The sequence below is a fragment of the Fundulus heteroclitus genome, unplaced genomic scaffold (genome assembly GCF_011125445.2).
Source record: "Fundulus heteroclitus isolate FHET01 unplaced genomic scaffold, MU-UCD_Fhet_4.1 scaffold_666, whole genome shotgun sequence".
NCBI classification, from domain to species: domain Eukaryota; kingdom Metazoa; phylum Chordata; class Actinopteri; order Cyprinodontiformes; family Fundulidae; genus Fundulus; species Fundulus heteroclitus.
This window is the reverse complement of record NW_023397106.1, coordinates 30,915-58,446: the sequence shown is the minus strand read 5'-3', so window position 1 is coordinate 58,446 and position 27,532 is coordinate 30,915. Positions and strand designations below refer to the sequence as shown.

The 27,532-nt window shown below is 42.4% G+C and overlaps 1 protein-coding gene across 1 annotated transcript; it reads left to right on the top strand.

The window, feature by feature from the left end:
- Positions 1-1,071: 1,071 nt before the first annotated feature.
- Positions 1,072-27,532, top strand: LOC118561553. The gene is made up of 22 exons (XM_036133720.1): positions 1,072-1,171; positions 1,287-1,354; positions 2,641-2,847; positions 3,575-3,766; positions 6,795-6,870; positions 7,124-7,215; positions 13,325-13,531; positions 13,727-13,795; positions 15,444-15,540; positions 15,685-15,814; positions 16,862-17,117; positions 17,258-17,414; positions 17,532-17,619; positions 17,698-17,760; positions 17,918-18,114; positions 18,196-18,330; positions 18,422-18,609; positions 19,602-19,753; positions 22,762-23,007; positions 23,100-23,262; positions 23,433-23,516; positions 27,298-27,532. The coding sequence occupies exons 5-21, from the start codon at positions 6,825-6,827 to the stop codon at positions 23,514-23,516; spliced, it is 2,370 nt and encodes a 789-aa protein (XP_035989613.1). The 5' UTR covers positions 1,072-1,171; positions 1,287-1,354; positions 2,641-2,847; positions 3,575-3,766; positions 6,795-6,824; the 3' UTR covers positions 27,298-27,532.

The following is a 27,532-nucleotide window of genomic DNA, read 5'->3' as shown; positions in this document are numbered from 1 at the left end:
AGCCACAGTAGAGATGTTTCCTCCGTCCTGCTGCTTTGAGATCTGAGATCTGATCTATGATCAGCTCAGCAGCTCCTCCTCCTCTGTGGTTCTCAGTTCTCTGCTTTCATCTCTGCTCCCTGAAGAAACCTTCTCTGTATGGCTTCAACGGAGAAATAAAAGACATTAAATGTCACACGTTTCATGTTTAATCAGCTGATCTGCGCTCAGAGAAAAAAAAACAAGCTGTTTTCCCTCAGCTACACATCACCCTCTTCAGGTCACAGAAAGTAAGAACAATTTCAGCCATGCTGTTTAAAGTAAGATAAAATTAAAATAAAAAGATAGATAAAAGATAAATAAAATTAGACAAAATGGAATATGAAGGGATATTTACATTTTTAGATTGACAATGTTAAGAAGAAAATGTTTATTTTCCCAGTTTTTACCTGAGAGTCACTCAGTCATGAATGCTGACGTCATCTCTCAGGTAAGGCGTCTGAGCGGGTGAGGCTCTTTACAGATAAAAAAAAATATTTTTTTGTCCCGGAACACACACACACACACACACACACACACACACACACACACACACATTTCTGATCCATTGTATATATGAAGATTCACTGTATATAACTGAATACACCTTCCCTACTCTGCACCTTCTTGTATGAGCCGATGTGACGAGTGAATTTCTCCATTGTGAGATCAATAAAGACTATCTTATCTTATCTTATCTTAATTCAATGTTCCCCAGATATCCTAATTCATCCTTTAAAACTCATCCTCCAGGGTGAGATGCAGAGAAAATTTATACTGACAGTTTAGAAGGAGCCGTTTGCCACTAAGCGAGCAATTAAAGTTTATATACCGACAAGTGACTCAGGTAACTAAAGTGCTTCAGCTTCTAAGGGTGTGAAATTATTTTTGTTGTTTAGATTTTTTTAATGTGGAAATAAACTTAGCTTTTATTCATTTATTTATATATTTGTCGCCGTTATCTTAGTTACTTTTGAAGCATTAAATGACTTTTAGTGACGTTTTCTCAGACGTTCTTTGTCAGAAGGGGGATTTCCAGAGTTGTGAGCGGACATTGAAAGCAGCAGCAGCAGCTCCTCCCTCTCTGCAGGTGCGCTTTACACCTGAACACTTTGTCTGACTGGTTTCCTTCGGCGCACAGTGTTGCATAAAGGTAAGTTTGTGGGAAAACAACGAGTGTTTCTAACCTATAATGCTTTATTTTCTTCAGACCAGATCTGCGTCCTGGGCCCAGAAACCACCTGTGTGACGTGTCTCTGTCTCCTCAGGATGGTGCGCCTCGCAGTTTTCCTCCTCCTGATGTGGACGGGACCCCGGCTGGTAGGAGCCTTAGTCTGTGAGTTTCCTTTGATTTCTGGTCAACTTGTATGAAATAATCTGAATCATGACTAAGAAAATAAGCTTTTTATCCGCGGGGAATCCGTGTGAGCTGAAACAATGCTGCTCATAGTGGCCAGTGTGGGTAATTACATCAGCTAGGTAGGCGTACTTAATCACAACAGAGGGAAGTTTTTTTTCAATGAAAATCTGCAGGATATTCATTTTTGATCTGCAGATATGACACAGTTTACATTTTATACTTTTATAAATAACATCCTGATCAGTTCCAATATGTTAAAGTTGTGTAAAACATTTTCTTACAGATAATATTTGCCCAAAGTGCAGTTTATTCTGTTTGGCACGTTTTCAGAGGACTTGTACACAAAAAAACTATATCAAGCAGAACTATAACTTTAGTTTTCTTCCTAAATGACAGTGGCGACTGGCCCATAGGAGGCACTCAGGCGCTGCCCTACCTAGATGTGGAAGGGAAAAGTCATAATATATATATAGATTTTAAAAGTATTATCAATGTCAGTTCTACTTAATAGTATGTGGCTACATGTAATATGAATTATTAAAACAACACTTCTACCAATTGACTCTCATTCAACAGTGCATTTCCACCGACAGAACGTATCATTTCTCTTATTGGGTGCTTATTCAAAGAGCCCCTAAGGTGTAGCAAAATAACCAATTGTATAATGTTGCTAGGGAAAATGAATAAATATTTGGCCAATCAGCATCCCTAAAATTAATGGCTTTGGGGCTCCTGGAATTTTTTGCCCCTGCTACAATGATATATAGCGGATGATGGTGGAAAAAATCAATGTAAAGGAGCTGGGACCTGACAAGCCCGAAATAAATTTAACACAGCAAACCGAGGAAAAAGCAAAATTCTACAACCGGACTTTTTGCAGGAACTGGTTCCAGCGTAAGTCGTGGCTAACTGCCTGTGGGACAGCTAATGCACTTTTTAGTTTTCCCTGCATTCTTTTTAAAAGTGACTAGAGTGATTTGACGTGGACAGTCTTAACAGACTTTTTTTATTCTACTGTTGAGCGTTACATTTTCCAGCAACAGTCAATTTTCAGAAACTTTTTATTAAGACAAACAGTGTTGGCTCAGATGAGAATATTCTACTATAGCAGATATGATTCTTTTTAATTGAAAATTATGTTTATTCTAACCATGGAAAAGGCAGGACACTAGATAAAAACAGTTGGTTTAATGTTTCATGAACATGTCCAAATAAAAATAATAAATCACTTATTTTCATGTTTTTTTTTTTTTTTTTTTTAGGTCAGAGCTTCATACAAACCGTGGACATCAGTGAACCAGGTTTTCAGCTATAAAAGCCCTCCGCTGTAACTCCTTAATGCAGACGAGACGCACACAATCCTGGTGTTTATCTCAGGATCAGGGCTTCCAGCTCTTCCTGCTTCCTGATGGTCTGGATCAGGAAGGAGCATCTGCTGCAGAGGGACCCGTCCTTCAGAGATGTTACAGGTAGAAGTTTCTCCATTTCTTCTTCTTTCAATGCAGGTGTCAATGGAGTTGCAGCCTAGTCGTGACAGTTATCATCTAACATGTTGCTGGGTGTAGCATTAGCCTCGTTAGCATTCTCTGATGTTAGCCTGGGTTTAGAAGTTTCCAGTTCCCTTTTTGCTCTATTCCAGGTCGGTGTTCAGTTGGAAACATCTTTATCACTATTGCAGTATTAGTTATTTTTAAAAAAAATGCTGTTAGTACAAGTGATTAGTATTTCCAAGGTTTTATTGTTTCAGGAGCTTTTGTGCAGACCTTGATAGGGCAGAAAAAAAACAAACTGTAAATTAACTTCTGCACCAGGGGTCTCTCTGCATCCATGAGCTTCCCAGGACATCAGCTTCTCTCCAGCCTCACACATGCTCTTATAAGTAAGCACAACCAAATACATACGTAACTCTTCCTGGATGCCTCTGACTCAGCGTTGTCTCCTCAACCTGCAGAGAAACCTGACTGCAGTAAAGCATAGCACTACATGATAATCAACTCTGGTATTTTCTTTTATTCTCAAAGATCCCGACTTCTAAAGAACCCGCCATAGCTCAGGACCCGAGTTTCATCAGAGCACATTTTTGCACAACCTGTTCACATTCCCTCAGTGTTTTTTTCAGTGTTCCTTGTTCAGTCACATACATCTAGAGACAATAAATCACCTGTCAGGCTAATATTTACCTGCGTGCACCTGCAGGAATGTCTTCAGTGACTCATCATCTTCGCCTCAGCTGATCGACTGTCAACTCCTCTCTCTGCTGAGGATAAATTCAGCGACGGCAGCAGAGACGATCAGACAGAGCAGCACCCAGCGAGCCGAGAGGCCAGCAGACAGACCCGTCAGAGATCACCTGGAACAGCCTTCATCATCCTCATCCTCCTGTAGAGGGTAAGACCAGCTGCAGTTTCTGCTGATGTTCTGCCTCAGGATGATCACATTATCAAGATTATCACAGATTAAAGAGAGAGTGTCAAAGAGGAAGAAACAAGCTTCTCTTTAGAAATGCAGAAATAAAACTCCTTCAAAGTTTCTGTTTTTAAGTGATATAGTGAAACATTTCCGTGGAAAGTATTTAACAAAGTCATAATTTCATCTGCCAGTTAAATTTTGTTTTAGTTCAGATAAATCTGTCCTGCTCGCTTCTAGCTGACCAGCCTCTTCCAATCTCTACCTGTTTACTGTATTACCAGATATCTTTGTAATTTCCCTCTGCAGCAGATGCTCCTTCCTGATCCAGACCATCAGGAAGCAGACTTCTGGTGAAATCCAGAGATCGGGTGTAGTTAAACTATTAAAGAAGACATATTTGCTGTTCCTAAATGATGTTCTTATACGCAGTAGAAAACAATAAAACATAGAAATAACTTTAAAACAATCATTATGTGACACAGCAAGACAAGAATCAAACAACAGGGTATATAGTCAAGTCAATCCAGTAAATTTCTAAACCACCTAAAGGCAAAATAGAAGAAAAACAGGTCTAGATTGTATTACAAATTCCATAAAATGAATCCAGTCAAACAGATAAAAATTCAGGTAGAAGCCTTTTAAATGGATTTTGGTTGTAATAAAATACACAAAAATTCAGTTTATTGTGTTAGTTCATCTGACCCTTGGATGAAAAGAAAACAGAGAGTAGAAATGTTATGAGAATAAAAACTGCAGATAATCCATTAAAATTATATATTGGAGAGTAGTAGGAGAATATAGAGTGAGAAAATGTGTTCCATATGTCCTACAGCAGCCTATAGTTTATAGCTGCACAACTCCACATGAGATCAGGATAACCTAAGCACCAGGAACTACGTTTTTTTTTTTTTTTTTTATCCTAGTCTTAAAAGTAGACCACCTAATGGAGATAAATTTAGAACTGGACCCAAGCGCAGAGCATAATAAAGGTAATGAAAAAAGTTTCATCGTAAACAAAAATGAAAACTTAGATAAAAGTGTCATATAAGGGCATCATACAAGAAGTACAGGAATTGGAAAAACAAGGAACATGGAACAGAACTGAGTCTACATGTGAAGGTAATCAGGGAGGATGAGGAACAGCTGAGAACAAAGAAAACAAGGGAGCTGAGGGGAGGAGAGCAATGACAGGACCTGAAGGAAAACACCTGGAAGGAATCTATCAGGAATAGCAGAAAATGTACAAAGAATGAACTAAGAACATCATCCACAGAAGTATGAACTGAAATGGTAGAAACAACAACAACATAAACAGGCACATGTTTACTGGATTAGAAAACAGCTTTTTAATTCCAATGGTAATAAAAATGTTAATACAGATTAATGTGTTTGTGCACCCCACAGATCATAAGTGTCTGTACATAGCAGAACACAATGTACAGTATGAACACTGTGTTCAGCTGAAAGTTACATGATCAGGATGAAGGTTTCCGTGTTCAGTCAGTTCTTTTGTGACACAGAAATGTTCTGTTAGGCGCTTCTCCTGGAACATTGTGACACAAATAATCGGCATTTCTTTCTATATGTTTCTGGGCTGCATACCATCTCAACCCCCTAAGGCGGTTTTTCAGACTTCTGGTGAAACGTGGGTGTGGTTAAACTATTAAAGTTGAAATCTTTGACATTCTTTTTCAAGATGACGTTCTTATATGCAGTAGAAAAAAAATTATCATGTAGAAATTATTTTTAAATAATCGTAATGTGACACCGCAAGACAACAACAACCAAACATCAGGGCGTCTAGTCAAGTCAATCCAGTTAATTTCCAAAGCCACCTGAAGGCAATAAAGAAGATAAATGGATGTAGATGTTAATTCCAAATGAATCAATCATGCAGACAAATTCAAATCCAGTTGGAAGAATTTCCCCTGGATTTTGGCCGTAATAAAATACATTAAAATTAAGTTTATTGTGCTAATTGTTAAAAAAAAGTTTTGTCAAAGGAAACTCAGACATTTCTGTCGGTCACACTGACTGAAGCAATCCGGATAATGAGAATGCAGGTTTCTGCTGTGTGTAATTCATTACCATGGTGACACATTGGTGATTTTTTTGGTATAAGGTGGTTTTGGGAACCTTACCAGAGTGTGTTTATGAGTGTCCTGAGTCACGAGAAAGTGGTCCTGGGCGACATAATTTGGGGTCAATGTCAGGGATCAGGGCAGGACAATGGATGAAAACGAGAAATTTTGTCGGTTCATGCTAAATAGCTCAAAAAGTATAAGAGCTACGTGGCCCTAATTTGGCCTAGAGAATGTGTGGGAGGGGCCCTACAAACCCATGACAAAATAAAAGCTGCCCCATCTTCAGAAACCATAAATCGAGTTTGTAATTTGTAATTATGAAACATTCAAATGTACTTTATTTTGAAAAAAACAAGACTTCCATCTCCATCCTGTCTGGCTGAAAGCTGGCTACTGCAGCCACAGACATTTATACGCAGACGCCTCATTGGGCGCAGGTTTTCGCGTCGACGCTACCGCAATATTGTATGTGGCAGAAAGTAGTGAACATCTATGTTCCCTGTATGTATGTTTTAGGTATTTGGAAAGAAAGATATACTGAATATGCAGCTTATGAAATCTTGTAAATAATTAATTATTTCATAAAACCGTGTTGCATGTGAACCTTTTAAGATCTGGTATAGACACAGATACTGACCACACAAAGAGCTTTACTTTAAAACTAAATTCACCCAATTACTCTCACTAACACACACATTCATACACTGATATGCAGTAGGCAACCTGGGGTTGAGTGCCTTAAGTGCCCTGGGGCACATCGCCATGTGACAGGGAATCAAACCCACAGCCTTCTGATTGTGAGATAACTACTCTATCCATTGAGCCACAGTCATCCCTTGGGTGTATCTGTCCTCTGAGAAAACTTTCTGCTGAGTTATCCTGTGGGTGAATTAAAAATGGTCCTTGATGTTTCTGTCTTCCAGCTCCGTGTCAGCTGACTGGCCTCCGCCAACATGCTCCGCCTCCTCTTCTACCTGTTTGCTGTGGTGGCGCTGGCAGGTATACACATGAAGGCTGTGATCTCTGATGGCCTCATTACTAGAAATATGTAACTATTATATCTGAAACCTTTGTGTCTAAACTGAACAAAATGTCCCGACTGAACCTTCAGAACAGTTTATGAAAGTTAACAACATGACTTTTGTTGACTCAACAGGACGGTTTGAAGTTCTGATGGAAGAAACAAGTTGATGTGATAACAGGTTGGTGACAGACTTTATGTCACATCTCTCATGAGTCTCTTTGTCTTCAGGTGCTGCTCCACAGTATGTTACCGTTTCCTCAGAGTTCGACATCAGCTCATGTCCCGTCACGTATTTTGGACAGAAGTACGAACGTCTCTATGTGAGTAGCGTGGTGTAACTCAAATTCAGACAAAGATAACCTCAGTAAGTTAAACACAGTTGTCAAATGGCTGTTTCCTCTGTTGGGTTTAAAAAGAGACCCAGAACAACCTGACCCTATGGGGAAATGTAATTACTACTGTAGCATTATAGACGCTAAGAAATATGACTTAATTATAATAAGTTGAGCTAAAGGATGTTTTCTCCCACAGAGGATCCTGCTGTTATTAACAGAATGTCTCTGAAGTCATCAGGATTTGTTTAGCTGTGTTCAGGATAGTGAATGTTTATAGTGAATACTACTAGTATCTGGTCTTAATGCTGTTGGTACCTTGAAGGAGAACACTGCATCATCTCTGTTATGGATCCTGAGTCTCTCTCACATGGGAACAAAATGAAGTAATTTCTGGCTGGTTAATACCGACTGAAGAGGAGGAAGACAGTCAGACTGAGGCACACAGAACCAGAACCAGGCCAGAGCCCAGAAATATCTCCAAATGTATAAGAAAACAGATAAATATAATCAACTAAGAAACTAAACATAAAGAAAAAACTAAGGCAGCACCTTAGAGAACACAAACTTCAGGAAAATGGAGAAAACAGAAACAAGAGCAACCCAAACACCTGGAGAACGTGACAACAGCTCTGTTTGATTCATCATCTTCCTCTAGTAATAGAAACCAGAACCCAGCATATCCAGAAAGATTGTTTTTAATCTGCTACAGTTTGGTTCAGCAGTCCAAGAGGGTCAAAGCCAGAGACGTTGACAGACCAGAGCCAGGAGAGCGATGGACACCAAGTCTCCTTTCCAGCAGACCACAGCTGGGTCTTCAGATGTCCCCATGGGGACCATCATTGACAGGACTGTCAGAACCACTGAGGTCCAAGAAGAGCTTAGCAGCTCTCGTTTGGCAGTGAAGTAAGGCTCAGTTCCCTGAGTTTTATCCTGCTGCTGCAGAGGGTCAGGAATAATGGACCACAGGTAGATTTGGTTTATTATTTTTCTTCCAACCTCCTTTAAACTCAGGTCAGGTAGCTGAAGCTTCACATGATGAATGAAAACCTGGATTTTACATTTCAGGCATAGCCAGAGAAAATGGTAATATTATGTAAACCCATGGTTTCCTCACAGCACTTGCTGATTGTTCTAGAGCAGGGGTGTCAAACTAATTTCTATATGGGGCCACTTTGGCATCATGAAGTCATTAAAAGGGCCGCTTGCATGTGTAGAGACGATACTTTTCATTTCATAATTTCATTCCATTTCGCACAGTTGTATAAAAAATGCACAGTAACATAAAAGTAGCACTCTTAGGCCCAGTTTATACAGTTTATCTGCAAAAAAAGTTGATATTGGGTGAGTTACACTTACTGGAGGCACATTTTTAACCACTTTATACACTATAAAAGGATATATGCCTTTTTTTGGCTCTCGAGGGCCGGATAATTTACCTTGAAGGGCCAGATTTGGCCCGCGGGCCTTGAGTTTGACACCTGTGTTCTAGAGGATCTTAAGAAGTTCTCTGGATAGATAGAAGATCTGAGTCTGGGTCTGTTTAATTAACTAAAGGATGAATAAAGTCAAAAGTTGATCCTTTGTCACTTAATCCACTCAGTCACACCTATATTGTTGGTTCACTGTATTGAATTTAATTTAAAGTTAAATTATTGTAATGAAATAAGTCTTCCCAGCAGTGCTGTCCGTCCATCAGTCCATGGGGGTGGTTACATCCTGGACAGGTCACCAGTCCATCTCAGGACAACAGCTACATACACAGGATGAACAACTATGTAACTCCTAAAGCCAATTTAGAGAGACCAATTAACCCAACAGTGATGTTTTCTGATGGTGGGAGGAACCAGGAGTACCTGGAGAGAACCCATTCATCAGGGGGAGAACATGCAAAGTCCTTCCAGACAGAAGCAGACAGGGATTTGAACCTTCTGGCTACAACACCAACAAGTGCTCTGTAATGGTGCAGTTGTCAGATTTTACTTTAACACGACTCAATCATTCCTGAGCAGAGTCCAGGTTTGATTTAAGTCAGTTTATCGTCATTTCTGTGTGAAAGTAAAACAGCAACACAAGTGTTGATGTTTTTCTGGGATCTTCAACAAGCAGCATTGACCTCTCAGACCTGATGTGTTTAATAAACTGGTATCCAGGTAGAGAGGATTACAGAAAAATGTTGTTTCTTTCATATAAACATTATTAGTGACGAGCCTAAGACCCTTTTATTTGCCGCGTGAGTTCAGCCATGTTATCGCGCTCGCCGTCTACATCCCACCCTCTGCTGACGCAGCTATTGCGTGTGAAAAGATCCACGGAGTCGTCAACAAGCTGCAGACAGATCATCCACGCTGCCTCCTGCTGATAACGGGGGATTTCAATCACGCGCCCCTCCGCTCCACCCTCCCCACGCTCACGCAGTACGTCACGTGCTCCACAAGGGGAACCAAGACGCTGGACCTCTTCTATGCTAATGTTAAGGACGCCTACACCTCCGCCCCCCTCCCCCCACTCGGTCGCTCGGATCACAATCATATCTCCCTGCTCCCCCATTACACTCCACTGGTGAGAAGAACAATAGCACAGAAGAAGTCGGTGGAAATCTGGTCAGATGACGCCACTGAGAGACTTAGAGATTGTTTCAGAACCACAGACTGGAGCATGTTTCAGAGCTCTCATGGTGATGACATCAACAGCCTGACCGAATGTATCACCGACTACATGAACTTCTGTGTGGAGAGCATTGTGCCTACACGACGACTACGGTGCTATCCAAACAACCCCCCCTGGGTGACCCCTGAGCTGAAAGTCCTCCTGAACCAGAAGAAGAGGGCTTTCTACTCAGGGGACAGAGAGGAGCAGCGTAGAGTCCAGCGGGAGCTCCAGTGGAAGATCAGGGAGGCAAAAAAGGATTATGGGAAAAAGATGGAGGAGCAACTGGCACAGAACAACGTCAGAGATGTGTGGAGAGGTCTGAAGAACATGTCTGGCTTTGGGCAGAAGACCAGCAGGGCTGCAGACGGTGACACCAAAGGCCCGTTTACACTACACCTAAAAACCAAGCCATGCCGAGACCGGTCCGAGCTTGGTCCAGTTAACTGAATGCAGCCGTTTACACACAAGAGTTATCTCGGTTATGGTTCCTTGGTTGCTCCTCGCCTCCTAGTGGCGATCTGCGTTACTACCGCTCTCTGGGATTGAAGGCGGGACCGAGCAAATCAAAATGGCGGGACCCGTAACATTCAGGATGTTATGGTTAGACAGAGTCGGCTTTTGGGACGTGGATAAGCCAAATGAACGTCTAAATAAGGATTTACAGACGCAGGAAACAACAACAGACGCTGAGGTTCATAAGCAGAATCATCTCTGGAAACCGTGTGGCACGGTAAGGAAGCTAGTATTATTATGAATGTCTGAAATTTGTCTGAATGGAGTGTGAATCGGGACGTGCAGCCAGACACGCCGGGAAACCCGCTGACAGTCAGCTGACTGTAAGGGCATGACACGGTCTGCTCATGCCCTCCTCGTTCTCAGGGAACCGGGCCAAAAAAAAACCAGTCCGAGACCTGCTGATGAACTGGTCTGCAGTTAGCGCGGTCCGGTTATGGTTAGCGCGGTCTGGTTCAGTCTGCTGACCATTTACACACAAGAGTTATCTCGGTTACCGAGCTCGGACTGGTCTCGGCTCGGTTAAAAAAGTGTAGTGTAAACGGGCCTCAAGTCTGCAGATGAACTTAACAGGTTCTTCACCCGTTTTGAGTCCCCTAACACCGGACCCCTCCCTGCCCTAAACTCTCCACACGACTCCAACGACCAGCCATCCAGAGACCTACCATCCCCCACCATCACCAACACCAGAGCCATCCACACCTTCGGCTCTACCTTCCTCCCCCCTCACAGTCTCACCTATGCAGGTGAGAGATCAGCTGATGAGGCTGAAACAAAGGAAAGCCCCTGGTCCGGACGGCATCCCCCCCAGGCTGCTGAGGACCTGTGCTGATGAGCTCTGTGAGGTCCTCAGCTACATCTACAACCTGAGCCTCTGCCTGGGGGTGGTGCCCACCCTGTGGAAGACCTCCTGTGTGGTGCCAGTTCCCAAAACGCCGCACGCCAGGGAACCGGCCCACTTTAGACCAGTCACCCTGACCTCCCACCTGATGAAGACCATGGAGCGCCTCATCCTAGCACACATGCGCACCGTGGTGAGCCCTACTATGGACCTGCTGCAGTTTGCCTACCGGCCCAACATCGGAGTAGAGGATGCCATCATCTACCTGCTGCAGCGGGCGCTCACCCACCTGGAGACCACCGGGAGCGCTGTGAGAGTCATGTTCTTTGACTTCTCCAGCGCTTTCAACACCATCAGACCGGTGCTGCTGAGGGAGAAGCTGGAGGACGCTGGGGTGGACAAACATCTAGCTGACTGGACCATGGACTACCTCACTGACCGCCCTCAGTACGTGCGGCTGCACGGCTGTCAGTCAGAGGTGGCACCGTTCTGTCTCCGTTTCTTTTCACCCTTTACACCTCGGACTTTACTTACAACACGGACAGCTGCCACCTTCAGAAGTTCTCTGATGACTCGGCTAATGTGGGCAGTGTGTCTGAGGAGAACGAGCTGGAGTACCGGTCGGTCATCATGGACTTTGTGGACTGGTGTGAGAAGAACCATCTGTGCTTAAACACCAGTAAGACCAAGGAGATGGTGATCGACTTCAGGAGAAGACCCCCACCTCACTCACCTGTGAACATCCAGGGGGAGGACATAGAGACTGTGGAGAGTTTCAAATACCTGGGTGTTCACGTCAACAATAAGCTGGACTGGACTCACAACACAGACGCTCTGTATAAGAAGGGCCAGAGCCGGCTCCACCTCCTGAGGAGGCTGAGGTTCTTTGGAGTGAGCCGGCCTCTGCTAAAAACTTTCTATGACTCTGTGGTGGCCTCACCTCTCCTCTACGCTGTCGTCTGCTGGGCTCCTGGCAGCGCAGAGCGGGACAGAAAGAGGCTGAATAAGCTGGTGAGGAAGGCCACTTCTGTCCTGGGCTGCTCTCTGGACTCTGTGGAGGAAGTAGCTGAGAGGAGGGTGCTGTCCAAGCTCACATCCATCATGGACAACACCTTCCACCCTCTGCACCAGACTGTAGAGGAGCTGAGCAGCTCCTTCAGTGCAAGACTTAGACATCCTGTCTCTAAAAAGGAGCGCTACCGCAGGTCATTTATTCCTGCTGCTACCAGATTATACAATGCTGCACTGTAACTGTGACCATAACCGTTATAAGTAACATGCAATAACTAACGTACAATAATATGCAACTCATGTGAATTTAATCTCTACGTATAACTGTATAACTGTTACAATTACTGTAACAAGTGTTTTGCAGTAACTATGTGGAATAATGTGCTGTGTTTATTATTATTATTATTATTATTATTATTATTGTGTTATATTATTATGTTATAAAGGTCACTCATTCCTGCTGCTACCTGATCATACTCGCTGCTTTATAAGTGTAACTATTAGAGTAACGACTGCAACCATGCACCATAGCTGCAACAATAACTGTAATAACTTATGTGCAATAAGGTATTTAAACAAGGTACTATAATCCGTGCAATAATCCTGTATAAACTGTATAATAACATATGTGGCAAGGCAAGGCAAATTTATTTATATAGCACAATTCAGTACAAAGACAATGCAAAGTGCTTTACATGATTAAAATATAGCAAAATAAAACAGAATAAAAGCAAGTAGGAATAAAATATAGATAGAAAATAGAACAAAAAAGCGGTGATTCAGTTAACTAGGACAGTTAAAGGCAATTTTGAACAAATGTGTTTTTAATCTTGATTAAAAGGAACTCAGGCTTTCCGCATCTTTACAGTGCAATAACCTATTTATACATAGGAGTGTACAGAATTGTATATAGGTGTATAACTGTATCTAACTGATTCTACTTACCTACTTTGACACCTTCTTCTGACTTTTGACTATTGAGCCGATGGGACAAGTGAATTTCTCCACTGTGAGATCAATAAAACTTGTCTTATCTTAAACGTTAATGCTGGGCTGTGTTTTCTGTTCTTGACTCTTCAGATGAGTTTCACAAGTGAAAACTTTGTGATCTGTTTCAACGGATTCTACGACCCTCAGAGCAAAGGCAGCTGTTTGCTGGGACCAAAGGAGGAGGGCGCAGGGTTTGACATTTTTGGGAAGGATTCTGAAGTAGAACAACTGATCCATCAGAATCTGCCAACCATTACCAACAGCATGGAATGCTTTGTTAGCATATACACTTCTAAGGTGAGTTACGCATCATGAAGCCAAATTTGCTTGCTGTTTATTAATCACTCAAAGAAAATGTAAACACTAAAGACAATGGAAATATCACTATAGACCACCACGGTTATTCTAATAATTTCTGTTGGATAATATAGAAAGTGTTTTTGGGAAGTTTTTGTCAAAGATTAAAACATGCTGACTGTGTTCTTCTTACAGAATGGATATGGTGTATTCAGCTTTGGATCAGAAACTGCTCTAGGTGCGAGTCCAAACCCGAATGAATTGGTAAGGAATTGTTATCAAAGTGTTTATTTTATGTGTCGCCTGAGCGCATGGGCGTAGGTTTGTATAGGGACATGTCCCTACCAATAATTCGATGTGAATAACATGTTTATAATTTACAATACATCGTTGTTACAGCAGTCGCTTATTTTCCTCTCGCAGCTCCGCTGCTTGGCGGCGGCTGCTGCTGCAGCTCCGTCTGCCAGCCTGCGTGTCCAGTCGGTCTTTCCTGTCGTTTTAACTTAGCAGCGCACGTAACTGTGCTGTGTGCTGTTTAACTCCACTCTCATTGGTTGTTTTGCCTTAAGTCCCGCCTTCTCTCTCCCTGGTTGGCTGTTTTCTAGTGCGTGCATGTGCGTGCATGCTTGCAGCGCGAAATTTAAATTTAATTCACACTAGAATACTGCGGTTACTACAACGAATATTAGACTACGAAACTAGTCCCAATTAAAAAGAATTATATTATGCACGCTATTCCAGGCGATAGAAGAAGCAGGAGAGAGTAGTTTTCATTTGTGGAACTTAAGAAATGTAAGTAACCAACGTTAGCATCTTAAAATAGTATTTAATTCTGAAGTATAATACATTTTATCAACAAAAATATTCTGTGTCAGGCAGGAGTTCTGAAGACTGCTGGAAAAATCGACAAGCAAAGAATGTAAGCTTTCAAAAAATCCCTTTAAGGCGGTTCAGATATAAATAGCAGGTGTTATTCGTTTTATAGAGTATAACAATACGAGATGGTGCCTAAACATTGCTATTTTTTTTTAGAAAGCATAATTAGGGTTCCACATAATAATAGTGCTATTTAATTCACTATTTCTACTTTTGGAAATAGGATAAAGTACAAACAGAGGAACACATTGGTTTGATTTTACATAGATTTCCACATAGTCCATAAGTACATTAGTACAAACATTAGTGTCCGGTAAAATGCTTGAATCTGGCTGTTTATTTTGGATATTATTACATTACGGATAAGATAGTGTTATATTTTCTTTTAATAATTGTTAAAAGCGATTTTATATTTGAATAAACTTAGGCTCATGCTTAGTGTTGTGATTGTAGATGATGCCACCAAAAATGAAAAGAGACATAAGGAGCTATTTTAACACTCAGACTGTAAGTATCATAGGATGATATAAAAGGTTGTGTTACATTTAATCCTGTAATTCTAAAAACACACTTGTATAATAGTAACATTATATAATTATAGGAAACACAGATATCCAGTAATAATGATGCAGGGCAGCTTGAAGGTGAAGCAGCTGGCCCTTCAGTGCTTCAGGTGATGTCTAATTTATTTTGATTACAAATTAAGGAGCAGCTTTTTATTTATATACAATATATATAGTGCTTATAAAATTTGTATTTATGTAGCAAAAAATGCTGCTTTTCTCTTTAAACGAAATGTCCCCTGATGCTCACGTCAAGTATAAAAAATAGGGGCATGCATATTGCGTAGGACCAATGACATCAAACCAATGAAACTTGAGACCAGTAGTGTCCCTACCAAAGTTTAAATCAAACCTACGCCCATGCCTGAGCGACACATTAAACCTCAGTGGATGAGGATTTTCTAGGTTCTGTTCAACCGTCTGATTTCTGTCATCAGGACAGGATGCTTGTTCTAACTCTGCTTGTTTTGTAGCAGGTTGAGGTTCTGCTGGATGGTGTCAAAGTCACATCACTCACTCTTAAATACAACACTCGTACATATGCAGACCTGACTGGCTGCAGACACTCAGGTTGGTGAAGCTCTCAATTCAAATGAAAAACTTCCTGATTCTGTTTAATTCCAATTTCACTTTATTATTTTTGTCTTAAGAGAAAATTAATGATCAAGAAATCTGTGACCTGTCAGCTCAGACAGATCTTCCTTCTTTTCTAAGGTGTCGTTTATAAACCAGGCGACACGGTGAGCTCTGATCCTGAAACCTGTGTCACTCTCACCTGTTCTGATGTCGCCGTCCTGCAGACATCCAGCTGTGGGCCTCTGGAGCGTTGTCAAGGCAACGGCGTGTAAATATGACAGCTCTGTATTATTGTTATTTCAGGGAGGGAGCATGAACTGTAGACGACCCCATGTGGTTCCAACCAGCAAATCTTTCCTTTAATGAAAGGGTTTAATTCAAATCTTTATTGTTACTCAGAATCTGTCATGGGTGTCACAGTTCTTGGTTTTAGTATTTAGTGTCTAGTTTTCCTCAGTTACACTTAGATTGTTTTTCTGGTTCCTTTGTTGCTCTCTCCTCAGTTTTCCTTCTTTCCTTCTCCACACCTTCCATCAATCAGTCAATCAACTCCTGCCTTTGTTCCAGCTCCTTTCCTCCCAGTATTTAAGCTCCTCCTACGTTTTCTCTCTCTGCTGGTTTCTGCTGTTGGTTCCAGTCACCTTAATTCAAAATTATTATTATTTAGAATCAGTTTTATTGACACAAACATGGAATTTGACTTTAGTTACACTTTAAAACATAAGTATGTACGCGTTGTGGGTAAAATAAGTAAATTTTCAAATATATTCATTTTTACTGAAGAGACTGATTTAATTTGTCATAATTATCATGGTTTTAAGTCTCCTTCCGCAAGCCTCTCTCTATGGTTTTCTAGAATTTCAGCCCGTTTGTCCTGAGAACAGCTGAGACAGACTTGTGGGCCTCATTGTTCCCACACAACTGATTTAGCTTCATTAAAAACTAGAACGCTTGGACCTTTTTAGGACACGTTACGTGTCTGAGTGCTGATGCTGTCAAAAGAAATTCAACCAATATCTAAACCAGAGATAGCAGGAAATGTCCTTCCAGCTGCACGGTACGAAAAAGCTGAAGAAAAAGCTTTCAAGTGATGATTGAAGAAGGAGAATCAGGCAGAAACAGGAAGGAAACATTAATAAAAGCTGCTGCCTGATGCAGGGCTATTAGCGCTGAAATAGTTACTCAGATTAATTGTGATTAATCAGTTACTGAATGAAAGCATTAGTGGTGTAAACCACATTAGTGATATAAATTGACCTTCTAGTCATCTTCTCATTCACTGAGAGACCTCCCGTGTTCCTCCTGCCTCCACCAGCTGCTCCTCTTTCTCCCCATTGGGCTCCAGCTGCACTGTGACGGGTCCCGCTGTCATCGGCTTCCAGGGCCAGCAGAGCTCTGTGAAGGATCGCTGTTCCTACTCCCTGCTGAGGATCCCATCGGTCCCAGGATTCCAGGTTCTGGCTCGCTTCCAGGAGCGGCGGCGTAGAGACGTGAGCTTCCTGGACAGCGTGACGCTGCGCCTGGACGGGCCGGGCGGTGACATTCACCTGAAACAAGGAGGCAGGGTTCTGGTGAGCCTCCTGCAGACGCAGCTCATCAATCAGGGAGCAGTTTGATCCTGACGGCGTCTCTGGTGTCAAACTCCCAGAGGTTGTTGTCATGGAAACAGTCAGTTTATGGGTTTAAATGTTTCCTCCACTCTGTCTCTCAGCTGGACGACTCGCCGCTGACCCTCAACAGCTCGGTTCAGACGGTTGGCGGTGTGAAGCTCTCTAAGGACCAAACTGGAGTCACCGCCAAGGTGTCGCTGTCCAACTTCACCGCTTCTGTCTTCTTTGACGGCTCCTCTGCACTGATCCACCTGGAAGGTACAGCTCGTCAGCAGAGTTTGGGTCATGATGGCTGTAAACTCTGCAGTCCTTGGGTCAGCTGTGTTCCTCCAGTTGACGCTGACTGGACTCTCATTGTGTCCTGAACCTGTCCAGGACCTGCTGGACATTCTCTGCAGGGTCTGTGTGGAAGCTCCAGCAGCTCTGTGAGTGAGGAGAGGCTCTCTGAGGACAGCTCCTCCAGGTAAGACCTGCTGCTGCTGGATGAACAGACTGCAGATTTACTCAGGAATCAGTCCTGACCTCGTGTGTCGCCCCCTAGCTGTGAGATGCAGTACTCCGATAGTAACGACAGCACCATCGACTACACCAAGATGACTGAACGGTGAGCAGATGGACCAGAAACGTCTGTTTGTCTCTGATCTCTGTGGTCAACTACATGTTACACCTTTAACACCATGTGACGTCAGCCCTGGTAGCAGGTATATCAACTTATTAATCATTTATTATCTCCCTGTTGTTTCTTTGTGCATGTGGAGCAGCTGTAACCTCCTGAAGGAGGCGCCCTTCTCCTCCTGTCGCATCGACCCAGAGCCCTTCATCACCGCCTGCACACACACTTTGTGCAGCTATCCTGATCTGGACGGCCTCAGGTGTCAGTTCCTGGAGGCCTACGCCAGAGCCTGCAGCCTGGAGAGCAACGGCACACTGGAGGACTGGAGGTCCAAGGCTGAGTGCTGTAAGACCTGACTCCCTCCATCCGTTCTGAAGAACCCTCCTGCTGATTTTCACAATAACATATCAGAGTGTTGCTCTGCAGCGCCCCCTGGGGCCTTCTGCCAGGACAGGACCTGCAGCGATCATGAGTTCTGTGGAGAGAAGAGTGCTGGTGGAGAAAGTCGCTGCTTCTGTCGGGCCATTTTTGCCTCCAAGTACAGAGAGATCAAGTCTTTCGGTACGACGTCTGTGACAACATGAGACCAGGTCTGACTGGTTGGAGGAAACCCTCTAACTGAAGTTTTCCTCACCAACACTGTAACCTTCAGGTGATCCAGCCATCTGCAGCCAGAACTCTGCTTCTCTCACTCTGGTGGGTTGTCTCCTGGAGGACGAAGGTCTCGACTACTCTGCCTTGCAGCTCAAAGAGCCGACCTGCAAAGGTCAGATAGATGAGCGGACCCACATGGTGACTTTCAGCTTCAACAGCACCAACCTCTGTGGGACAGAGGTCACGGTGGGTTCTCTCCTCCAGATCTTTGCTTAGTCCACTCAGATTTCCAGTGTGGCGCTGACTTCTTAAAGGTATACAGCCGTTATTTGCCTATACTAAAATACCGTTGATTATTATAAAATAAAGCTACATATTCCAATTGTCTGTCTAAATAGTGTTTTGATCCTTTTTGAGCCTAAAAATAACCAGCGATGAGCAGATATAAACAGAGGTGGCGCCATCTACTGGCAGTACGGCAGAACTATTAGAACGCCAGATGGTGGCTAATATATCTGTAATAAATAATGCAGAACTGGGCCTGACCCTCTGAAAGGTCTTGCGGTAAAGCCGCAGCTTTACCACGAGACGTCATTAATTAAATAAACCGATTTATAGCAACTCTAACAGTCAGAACATCACAGAGAAATAAAATTCCCGTTCATAAACAGAAACAGGGACACAGCATCAGGGTAAGAACCGATCAATCGCTCTGTTTATAATTGTGTTTGTGCTTAAGACTGTAAAGGCCAAGAAGAACACTGCTATCACTATTATGCGTTACACTGACACACAGTCTGCTGAGTGTATACAGCTTCCGTGTATATATCTTTTTTACTTCTTATTTTACTGTATCCTTATTTTTTGTCTGCACCATCAACACCAAGTCAAATTCCTTGTAAGTGCAAACCTACTTGGCGATTAAACTTGAAACTGATTCTGATCACTGTATTAATAAGGACGTTTACTCTCAGTTTGCTGGAAGAGGCTAAAAGCTGTAAGCTGTTTCCCTGTTTATCTCCTGCTGCACATGTGCAGTGTCCTACCTCGGTTGTTATTATAAATAAATATGAAAGACGTTTTTTACTAACCTACTGAGCAAAAACAAAGCGTAAAACATCAAAATATTAACTAATACGCCAGCAGGAAGAGATAATATTTCCTAAAAACTTTGTATGCAACCAGAGTAAAAAAGTCAAATAACGTGCCTATGCACCTTTAATGTTTCTTTTTTACAGACCAACAACAGCCAAACCATCTACAGGAACACCATCATGTCACAGAACCTCTCTTCTGACGGCATTACTCGCCAAGACCAGGTCTACATCGACTTTTCCTGCATTGAGACCCCGCCAGACACAGAGACGGTGGCTTTCAGAATCAAAGACAGGTGGGTGCTCTGGTTGCTGACTTTACTTTGAATCATCAACAGGTAAACTTGTTTGTGGTTTCAGGCTTGATGAAACCACAGAGAATCAAGCTGAGAAGATGTCAGTAAAACTTTTCCTATCCTAGAAAAGACGACAGATTGATGTAAATGAGTCCAGGTCAATTTCTCTGATTCAGGTCAATGTCATATTAAGACTTCTTCAGCTGAAAGTTAAGGTTCAGCATTTGGAGGTGAGTCCTCCTGGACGACCTGGACACCTGAGACAACAGCAGGACGTGAAATAGCAGATACTGGACTGACAGGTCCTCTAAGTAGCTGTGATTGGAGCAGATGAAGGCAGAACCCACGGTTTCAGGTGTGGCTTTCTGTTGGCTTAAGTGAGGCTCAGGCAGAGACTAAGGCTACGTTCACATTGCAATACGATCTTTTCTGTTGATAGGGTTATTATAAATAACCCATTTTATCCTAGAACGAAAACCACACAACACAAGTTTAGACAGTTCTATAGAAGAGGACAGAGGATAAACCCAAACGGAGAATTTTTACTCCCTGACAGTCTGGGATCATCTGCGCTGGGCTGCCTGTCTGTTCTTCTGCCGTTATTGTTACACATCAAAGAACGGTCAGGAAAATTCAGGAGTTTACAACATGGGGGTTGAAAAACAAAGAAGGGAGCAAGTTTTGTTGCGGGTGATGATCAGTCACCAGCTTCATGCACAGCTGGATAAGGGAGACATTCCTTATCTGGGAGAACCATTTGTTCTCCCTGTCTAAGGTTAAAAACAACAGAAACTTCCTGAAAGCAAACTCTTAAAACAAACCAAATGCCTGTAACTTGATAAAAATAAAATTATTACGTTCACATTTTTCTAACATCTGTCTTTTTCACTGCAGTGTGAACGGCACAATTACGAACTTTTCACCCCCAACAAAATATGATTTAGGCCTAGGGATGGGAATCGAAAACCGGTTCCTGTTTAGAACCAGTTCCGTGTTTTCCAATTCCGTGGCACCGTTTGGCAACTCGCTAAACGATTCTCTTTTCGATTCCGTCATGCCGCGGCTCTGAGAAGCACAACGTTAGCACGACGTTTTTTTTAACGCAAGTTACGTCACGTTTTATACGCAAGTTACGCACACGGCGTTCAGTAAGCATGTGTGCGTAACTTGCGCACGACGTGACCAGGCTTAAAGCAAAACAAAAAAATGGCGCCCCATCGGGTAAACAGGAAAGTTTAGCTTCATTTTAAGGAAGAGAAAGATGGCAACGAGACGCTTTGCAATCACTGCAAAATGGCGTATACATCTGCGGGAGGAAATAGATCCAACAGGCAGAAACACCTGCGCACACAACATGGCATACAATTTAATGAATGCCGTGTTTTTGATTCTTACCGGACAGAAGCTAAAGTTACGACCAGCATGGAAGGCAACTCTGGTGGTAAGTAGCTAGTTTTACATCACTGGCTGGTTCCTAGTAAATCATATGCCATCTCTGGAAATAAACCAATTTCCTACCTCTCTTTGGGGGTTATTAAGGGAGTGTGCCTTTCTCGTTAATCCAGCCCTTCATTGGTAGCATGTTTATTTAGAACTACTGGTAGCTGGAGTTCTTACAGGATTATAGCTTTTGCAATGGATGTAATGAAACATGCTACGAAGTTGCTCCGCAGTTCACGGAGCGAGAGAAAGGTGACGCTCGTTTATTTAAATCAGGGGGAGACGAGTTTATTTCCCAAAATTGTACAGTAATGCTTTTTCATTAAACGGATGCCTTCTCTGTTAGATTTAGATGACTGAGGTTATCTAAAGGGAGATTAATAAGCAACTGTCACAACAAACTTACATTTTCTTGTATTCTAAACAACTCATCTACTGTATTTAAGTTTGTTCTTATATTCCTTTTTTTATTTAAACAAATATAAATGTTACTCTAGTTGCACATTTGCTATGGACATCCTGACCTTGTTAGTTTGTAAGGTCGTGTGATAGTTAAGTAAACAAAGTTGATGCTCATCATCAAACTGTTTGTTCTCCTTTTTTCCCCAAATTGGAATCGAAAAGAGAATCGATAAGGAATCGAATCGTTTCACAGAATCGATAAGGGAATCGGAATCGTGAAAATCTTTTCAATTCCCAACCCTATTTCGGCCACTTTCATATGTGGTACTAATTCGGATACGTATCAGATTTTTTCAAAGTGTCCACTGTCTTAACACTCTTGTCACATTTTCTCGTCACTCTGCCTCTCACTACAAGTCCACACACACTAAAAGTAGTTAGAGTAGCATTAAAGTTAATAGCTAATAATAGCTGAGCTGATTCTTCTTACCTTTTTTCGTCTTATGATGTAGTCTTAATATTGTTGGCTCCCATTGCTCAGGACCTTTCTAATAATAATGAGAAATGCTGGCCAGTATCTGCATTTTTTAACAAAACCTTATAAAAAGTTTTTAGATTGTCTTCACCATTACTTACGCAAAAAGGGTGCACTACTGTGTGACGTCTTCTTCTATTATCTGCACACGCAGGTCGCTTTACAGTCTTTAACCGTTCAGACAGTGGTAGGATGTAGCTTTTAACAGTAGTATGAACGACCACTTAAAACAAAAATCAGAATTGAACATCAGGACCTGCAGTGTGAACGTAGGTTAGGATTCTGTGCCTTTGAGATGAGGGTGAAACTGAAGCTCCAGTGCTTTGAGGCAACGTTCAGGAACTCCTGAGCTTTTCTTTAGATGATCTTTGAGATCATGTGAAACAGGTGATGAACTACGTATTTGGCCTTGAATACAGGTAAGTTTTAAATATAGTTACCGGTCACATAGTACATTTTTTATTAAAATCCTAACATATGGAGTATATTGTGAGAAAACAGAGCTTGTTTTTATGCCTGGCTGTATTTACGGCATTAGAGTATTAAAAGTGAAAAGTGAAAATTTCCTTAAAAACATCAGAAACCATGGGTTTGAACCAGGACTCATGCCACCTGTGTGCATCCTCTGCAGCGCTGTGGTTCATGTCATCTCATCCGGACCTTGGAATTACTCTCTGACCATGAAGACCTTCACGGACGCCGGCCGGACACAAGCTGTGGATTTGAACACCGAGGTACGGCTGAACCAGAAGATCTGGGTGGAGCTGGACACGGACGGCCTGGATGAAGACCTGGTTGCAGTGGTAACCGACTCGTGTTGGGCGACAGACCGAGTGTCCCCCACTGCTGGACGTAGATATTACCTGATCAAGAACGGGTGAGGCTGTTCCCTGATATTTAACCATGAACAATCTTTCCAGTCGCTTTGATCTGAGCACCAAAATAATTGTTTTTGATGTTTGTGAGCAGCTGTCCAAACTCTGAGGACCAGACGGTGAAGGTGGAGGGAAACGGAGAGGGAACCTCCAACTTCTTCTCCTTCAACATGTTCCAGTTCTCTGGGAGCTCTGCTGAAGTCTACCTGCACTGTAAACTGCAGCTGTGTGTCAAACAGGGGAATGTCTGCATCCCGGTAAGACTTGATGTCAAACACAGCATGACAGATATTTTCTCCAAACCTGAATCTGTGACTGTTTTCTTTTTAGTTAATAAAATAATCTACAAAAGTAAATGAGACAAAATATCCACAGATTGCTGTCAGCAGCCTTAATATAGAGAATGGACTCTGTCTTTATCTTGCAGACGTGTGACGGAGCTCGGAGACACAGATCAGTCAGGTCCAGACCTGGAGCTTCTGCCTTCATCAGCATGGCCTGGACCACCTAGGTAACACTCAGCCCTGCTACTGCAGGTTCTCATAATTAGTCCTTTTCACGTGCTGTTATATGGAGAGTCAGAACTGAGAAAATAAAGCAACAAAGAAGAATATTCAGCCTTTTAAACCTCTCTCCCAGTGGCTGTACGACATTTATAGCAGCACCACTCATTCACAATGGACTATAATTTTAGATTAAATTACATTTAACTAAATTTTTAATATTGAGGACTTCTAGCATTTGCTTTCACCACAACACAAACAAACAGTCCAGGCACTAACTAGAAAAAATTCTGAAGAAATTTAGCAAGGCGCCTGCCTCTTGGTGCGTACTGTACCGTCAAAAATACTAACAGGAAGTAACACTGCGAATTTCAGGTTCCTACGACCTTCACAGCCCTCGCAGCAGCCGTTGAAAGGTGCCATGTTAAGTCAATGGACCTCCTAGGAGCCTCTTGCTAGCAGCATTGTCATGGAGACTCACTGACAGCTGCAGCCCTCTCTGTCTGTAAAGGCAGAAGAACCCTGGCTAAGCAGAAGTTGGTAGGACCTTCCTAAAGCTACTTCTGGTTAGCAACATGCTAACGGTTAGCCGCTAGCATGGTTGTGTTCAGTATCACCGGGTGATGTTACTCTGTTAGTTTGATTGAAATCCTGTACTGAGAAGTGCCTAAAAAGGGAGAAAATCCTAAAATTCACCAAATCTGTAAAGCAGAAGTTTGTACAAGCTTACTAGAGCTACTTCCGGTTAGCAACATGCTAACCTTTAGCCGCTAGCATGGTTGTGTACAGTATCACCGGGTAATTGTACTCTGTCAGTTTGGTCCAAATCCTGTACTGGGAAGTGCCTCAAAAAGGGGTGCCAATACTTAATGTCACCAAACGTGACCAAAGTTCATGGGTCAGATTGGCCTCCTTTAGCAACTCAGCCCCACCACATCTGGGCCCAGAACTCAACATTTGACCAAAATGGTCAGTAGCGCCATTTCCCACAGGTGGGTGGTGCTGTATTGGCCAATTGGGTCGTGTCTGGGCATCATGCCAGGTCCTGTTGAAAGCAAAGGCCCAATAGGAAAGCATGTGAAATCCAAAATGGGCCAGAAAAGTCACACATGGCTGAAAGTCACTTGAAAATTTTAAAATGTCAAGAGGAAGTGACTGTGTGAATTTCAGATTTCTACATTAATCACAGCAACTGCAGTGAGCGTCGAAAGTTGCCATTCTATCTCAATGGAGCCTCTCCCTCTGGCTCCCAGAGTTCCGTCGTCATGGAAACTCACTGACACACCTGCAGCTGGCCCGTCTACAGAAGTGCAGACACTTTGGTCACAAAAAGTCCCATTGGATTATATTTGGAGAACTTTGCCTCGAACAACGCTCCATATCTCCTGATCCGTAAATGCTAGTGACGTAATTTTTTCTGCGTTTAGTTCGTAACGGATAGGGGAAAAAGACAAGCTATCGTTTTTTGCTGGAAAAAGTTTAATAAAGGCGTAGAAAATTATGATATAAAGGAGATTTTTATGGAATTTCAGAAATCCTCTAAAAACGGTCCCGAACAAATCGCTGTAGCTCAAAAAGTATAAGAGATATCAAAATAATTCTTTCACTGTGAGTATCAGCAGGCTGTTGAGGACTATGGTGCTCAATTTTATGTTTGTACAAGAATCGATGTAGGCAAAAAAAAGGCAAAAAAAAGTGGATGATGTGGGAAAATGCAGCTCCAAAGCGTTTTTAGGATTTTCCACATTCGCTACTCCCGAACAAATTGTTCCTACGGAAAAACCGTAACAGTTATCCACAAAATTCCTTTTTTTGAGTGCCAGAAGGGTTGGGATATTCATGTGTGAAAGTCTCATGTCTGTACATAAAACGATTTAGGAGTAGCGACGATGCGAAAACATGTGATGTTTTGGATTTTCAGACGTCATTTTTCAAAACCGCTCCATAGGAAATGAATGGGGGAGGTTTCGGGTTTGTGTCGGTCTGAGGTGATTTGCGAAAAATCTATAAATGCCACACCAATGAGGGTTACATTTCCCGAATCCTGACAAAAATACATACGTTTTGATGTATAATTTGTCTACGTAGAGTGAAAATTGAGCGAGTAAGCCCAAGTTGTTCGGAGTTTTGAAATCTTTAAAAAAGCTAGAGTGGGCCACTCCAGCGGTTGGAGAATTCCGTCACTGACTTTCATTGTAAACAATGATTTCGCTGATTTTTGGACATGAGCTTAGAGGAGTAACTGTGAAGAGACGATAAAAGATATCCACATCCCGTTTTCAATTCTAAGTAGTTCACAGATATATCTACAAACTGGTGGTTAAACGGTGTTCGTAGGTGAAAGCATGACGACACAGTACAGCGTTGAAAATGGTCATTTGGAGTTTTTTTTGAGGCTTTCTTTCTACCCGAAAGAGTACAGCACCGCACTGTCTCCTCATTGCAAATGCTATGGCAGGCGCCTAATAAAATGAAAACACATTTATACTTATTGGTTAATACAAAGATGAGTATTTCAAAACAGGCATTTTGAGCTGTGTGGTAAAAGAGCTCCACTTTAGCACATATGGCAAATTATGGAGGACAAAACCTACTTTGTTAGTGGAGTAGAGGTTTCTTTAGTTATTTCTTCTAGAAACACTAAGCAGTAGTTGGAATATACAGAAGCCAGTGTGTATCTCTATCATCTCCTGAAGGCAAAGCAGACCCCTGCACTGTCTCAGGATCATCTCTCGTTTTTGCTCAGAGGATTTTCTCGTAATTAAATCACAAAATATAAAGACACCACAGAAAATAAATTATTTTGCCACAAAAGGCTCATCTCATCTCACATCAAAACAAAAAATGACCCAAAATAACAGAACATTTCTATGTGAGACACCCAGCTAGTCGGCTGCTCGGTCAGCTCAATTTTCCACTAGATGTAGCTCATTGTGTTTATGTGCCGTTTTGTGTCCAGAGTCCAGACAGGCACTAACTGCTGTAAAATAGTGGCTCAATATTCTTAGTTAAAAACAAAAAATAATGGAAAGATGTCCAATGTGGTGAGATAAGGAGATTTTGCCCCTTTGTCATGTCCAGCTTCATGGCAACCAGAACGCTGCTCCAGCTTCCATAGTTGTGCCAAACATGACCAAAGGAGGCTTTATACCTATACATCCTCCCTGACACCCAACCCTTGATGATTTATTTTATTGCTGTTCAGGTACAACCAGCTGCTACCAGAAAATAATCCATTTACAGCCACCAATGGGAAACTGAAACAATGCAACCATGAACACCTGCAAAGACAAAAAATATTGAAATACAAACAGCATCAACACCAGCAGCAAGAATATGGAGAAAAAACTCTCAATACTGATGGAAAGAACTACAGGGCAACATAAGTCTTCTATTACGAGTACATAAGTGTGTGTGTGAACATGCAAAATATAATGTAGGCCTTATTGCGTACAATAATATGAGCCCTCCCCACCCGCCTCCCCAACCCCCCCCCCCCTTCCCCCGACCCCCACAGAACCTTAGAGAACCCTTATACCCAGGAGATGAGAACTAGCCCACCGTCAAAGTCTGTTTGGTTTCCCACCAGCTAATCAGTTTTTTTTAACTATTGTTTATGGATAATTCTTCTAAACTAATTAATTAGGATAAATGTTTGTGCCGCAGTCTAGGGTCAAGGTTCAGTGCTGAGTTAAATCCTCATAGTTAAAGGGTGCGAAGACGAGATGTTTGGGTGATTGGCTCAGGAGAAAAGACAACAGTAAAACTTTGGTTCTGTTGTGTTCTCAGGTTATTTTGACCTGGACAGACTGACGGGCTGCAGACGTTTGATTGGTTCTGATCCAGAGCCTGGATGTGTGGAGGTTGACTCAAACAGCCGCAGCGAGCTTCTGTTGGAGAGGAAGAGAGGACAGACCTGTCATCTTTGTCATGAGTCCACAGCTGATGTTTTCATCTCTTATGAATGACTGGGTGTTTTAGGGCTACAGGTGATAATTAAAGGGAAATTAAAGGGCTTTCAGAT

Bases quoted from the DNA above. Each gene is read 5' to 3' on its own strand.
- LOC118561553 (XM_036133720.1), top strand. From the start codon at position 6,825: ATGCTCCGCCTCCTCTTCTACCTGTTTGCTGTGGTGGCGCTGGCAG. The intron at 13,796-15,443 runs GTAAGGAATTGT...CTTGTTTTGTAG, and splicing joins GTCCAAACCCGAATGAATTG to CAGGTTGAGGTTCTGCTGGA. The intron at 17,118-17,257 runs GTGAGCCTCCTG...TCTGTCTCTCAG, and splicing joins AACAAGGAGGCAGGGTTCTG to CTGGACGACTCGCCGCTGAC.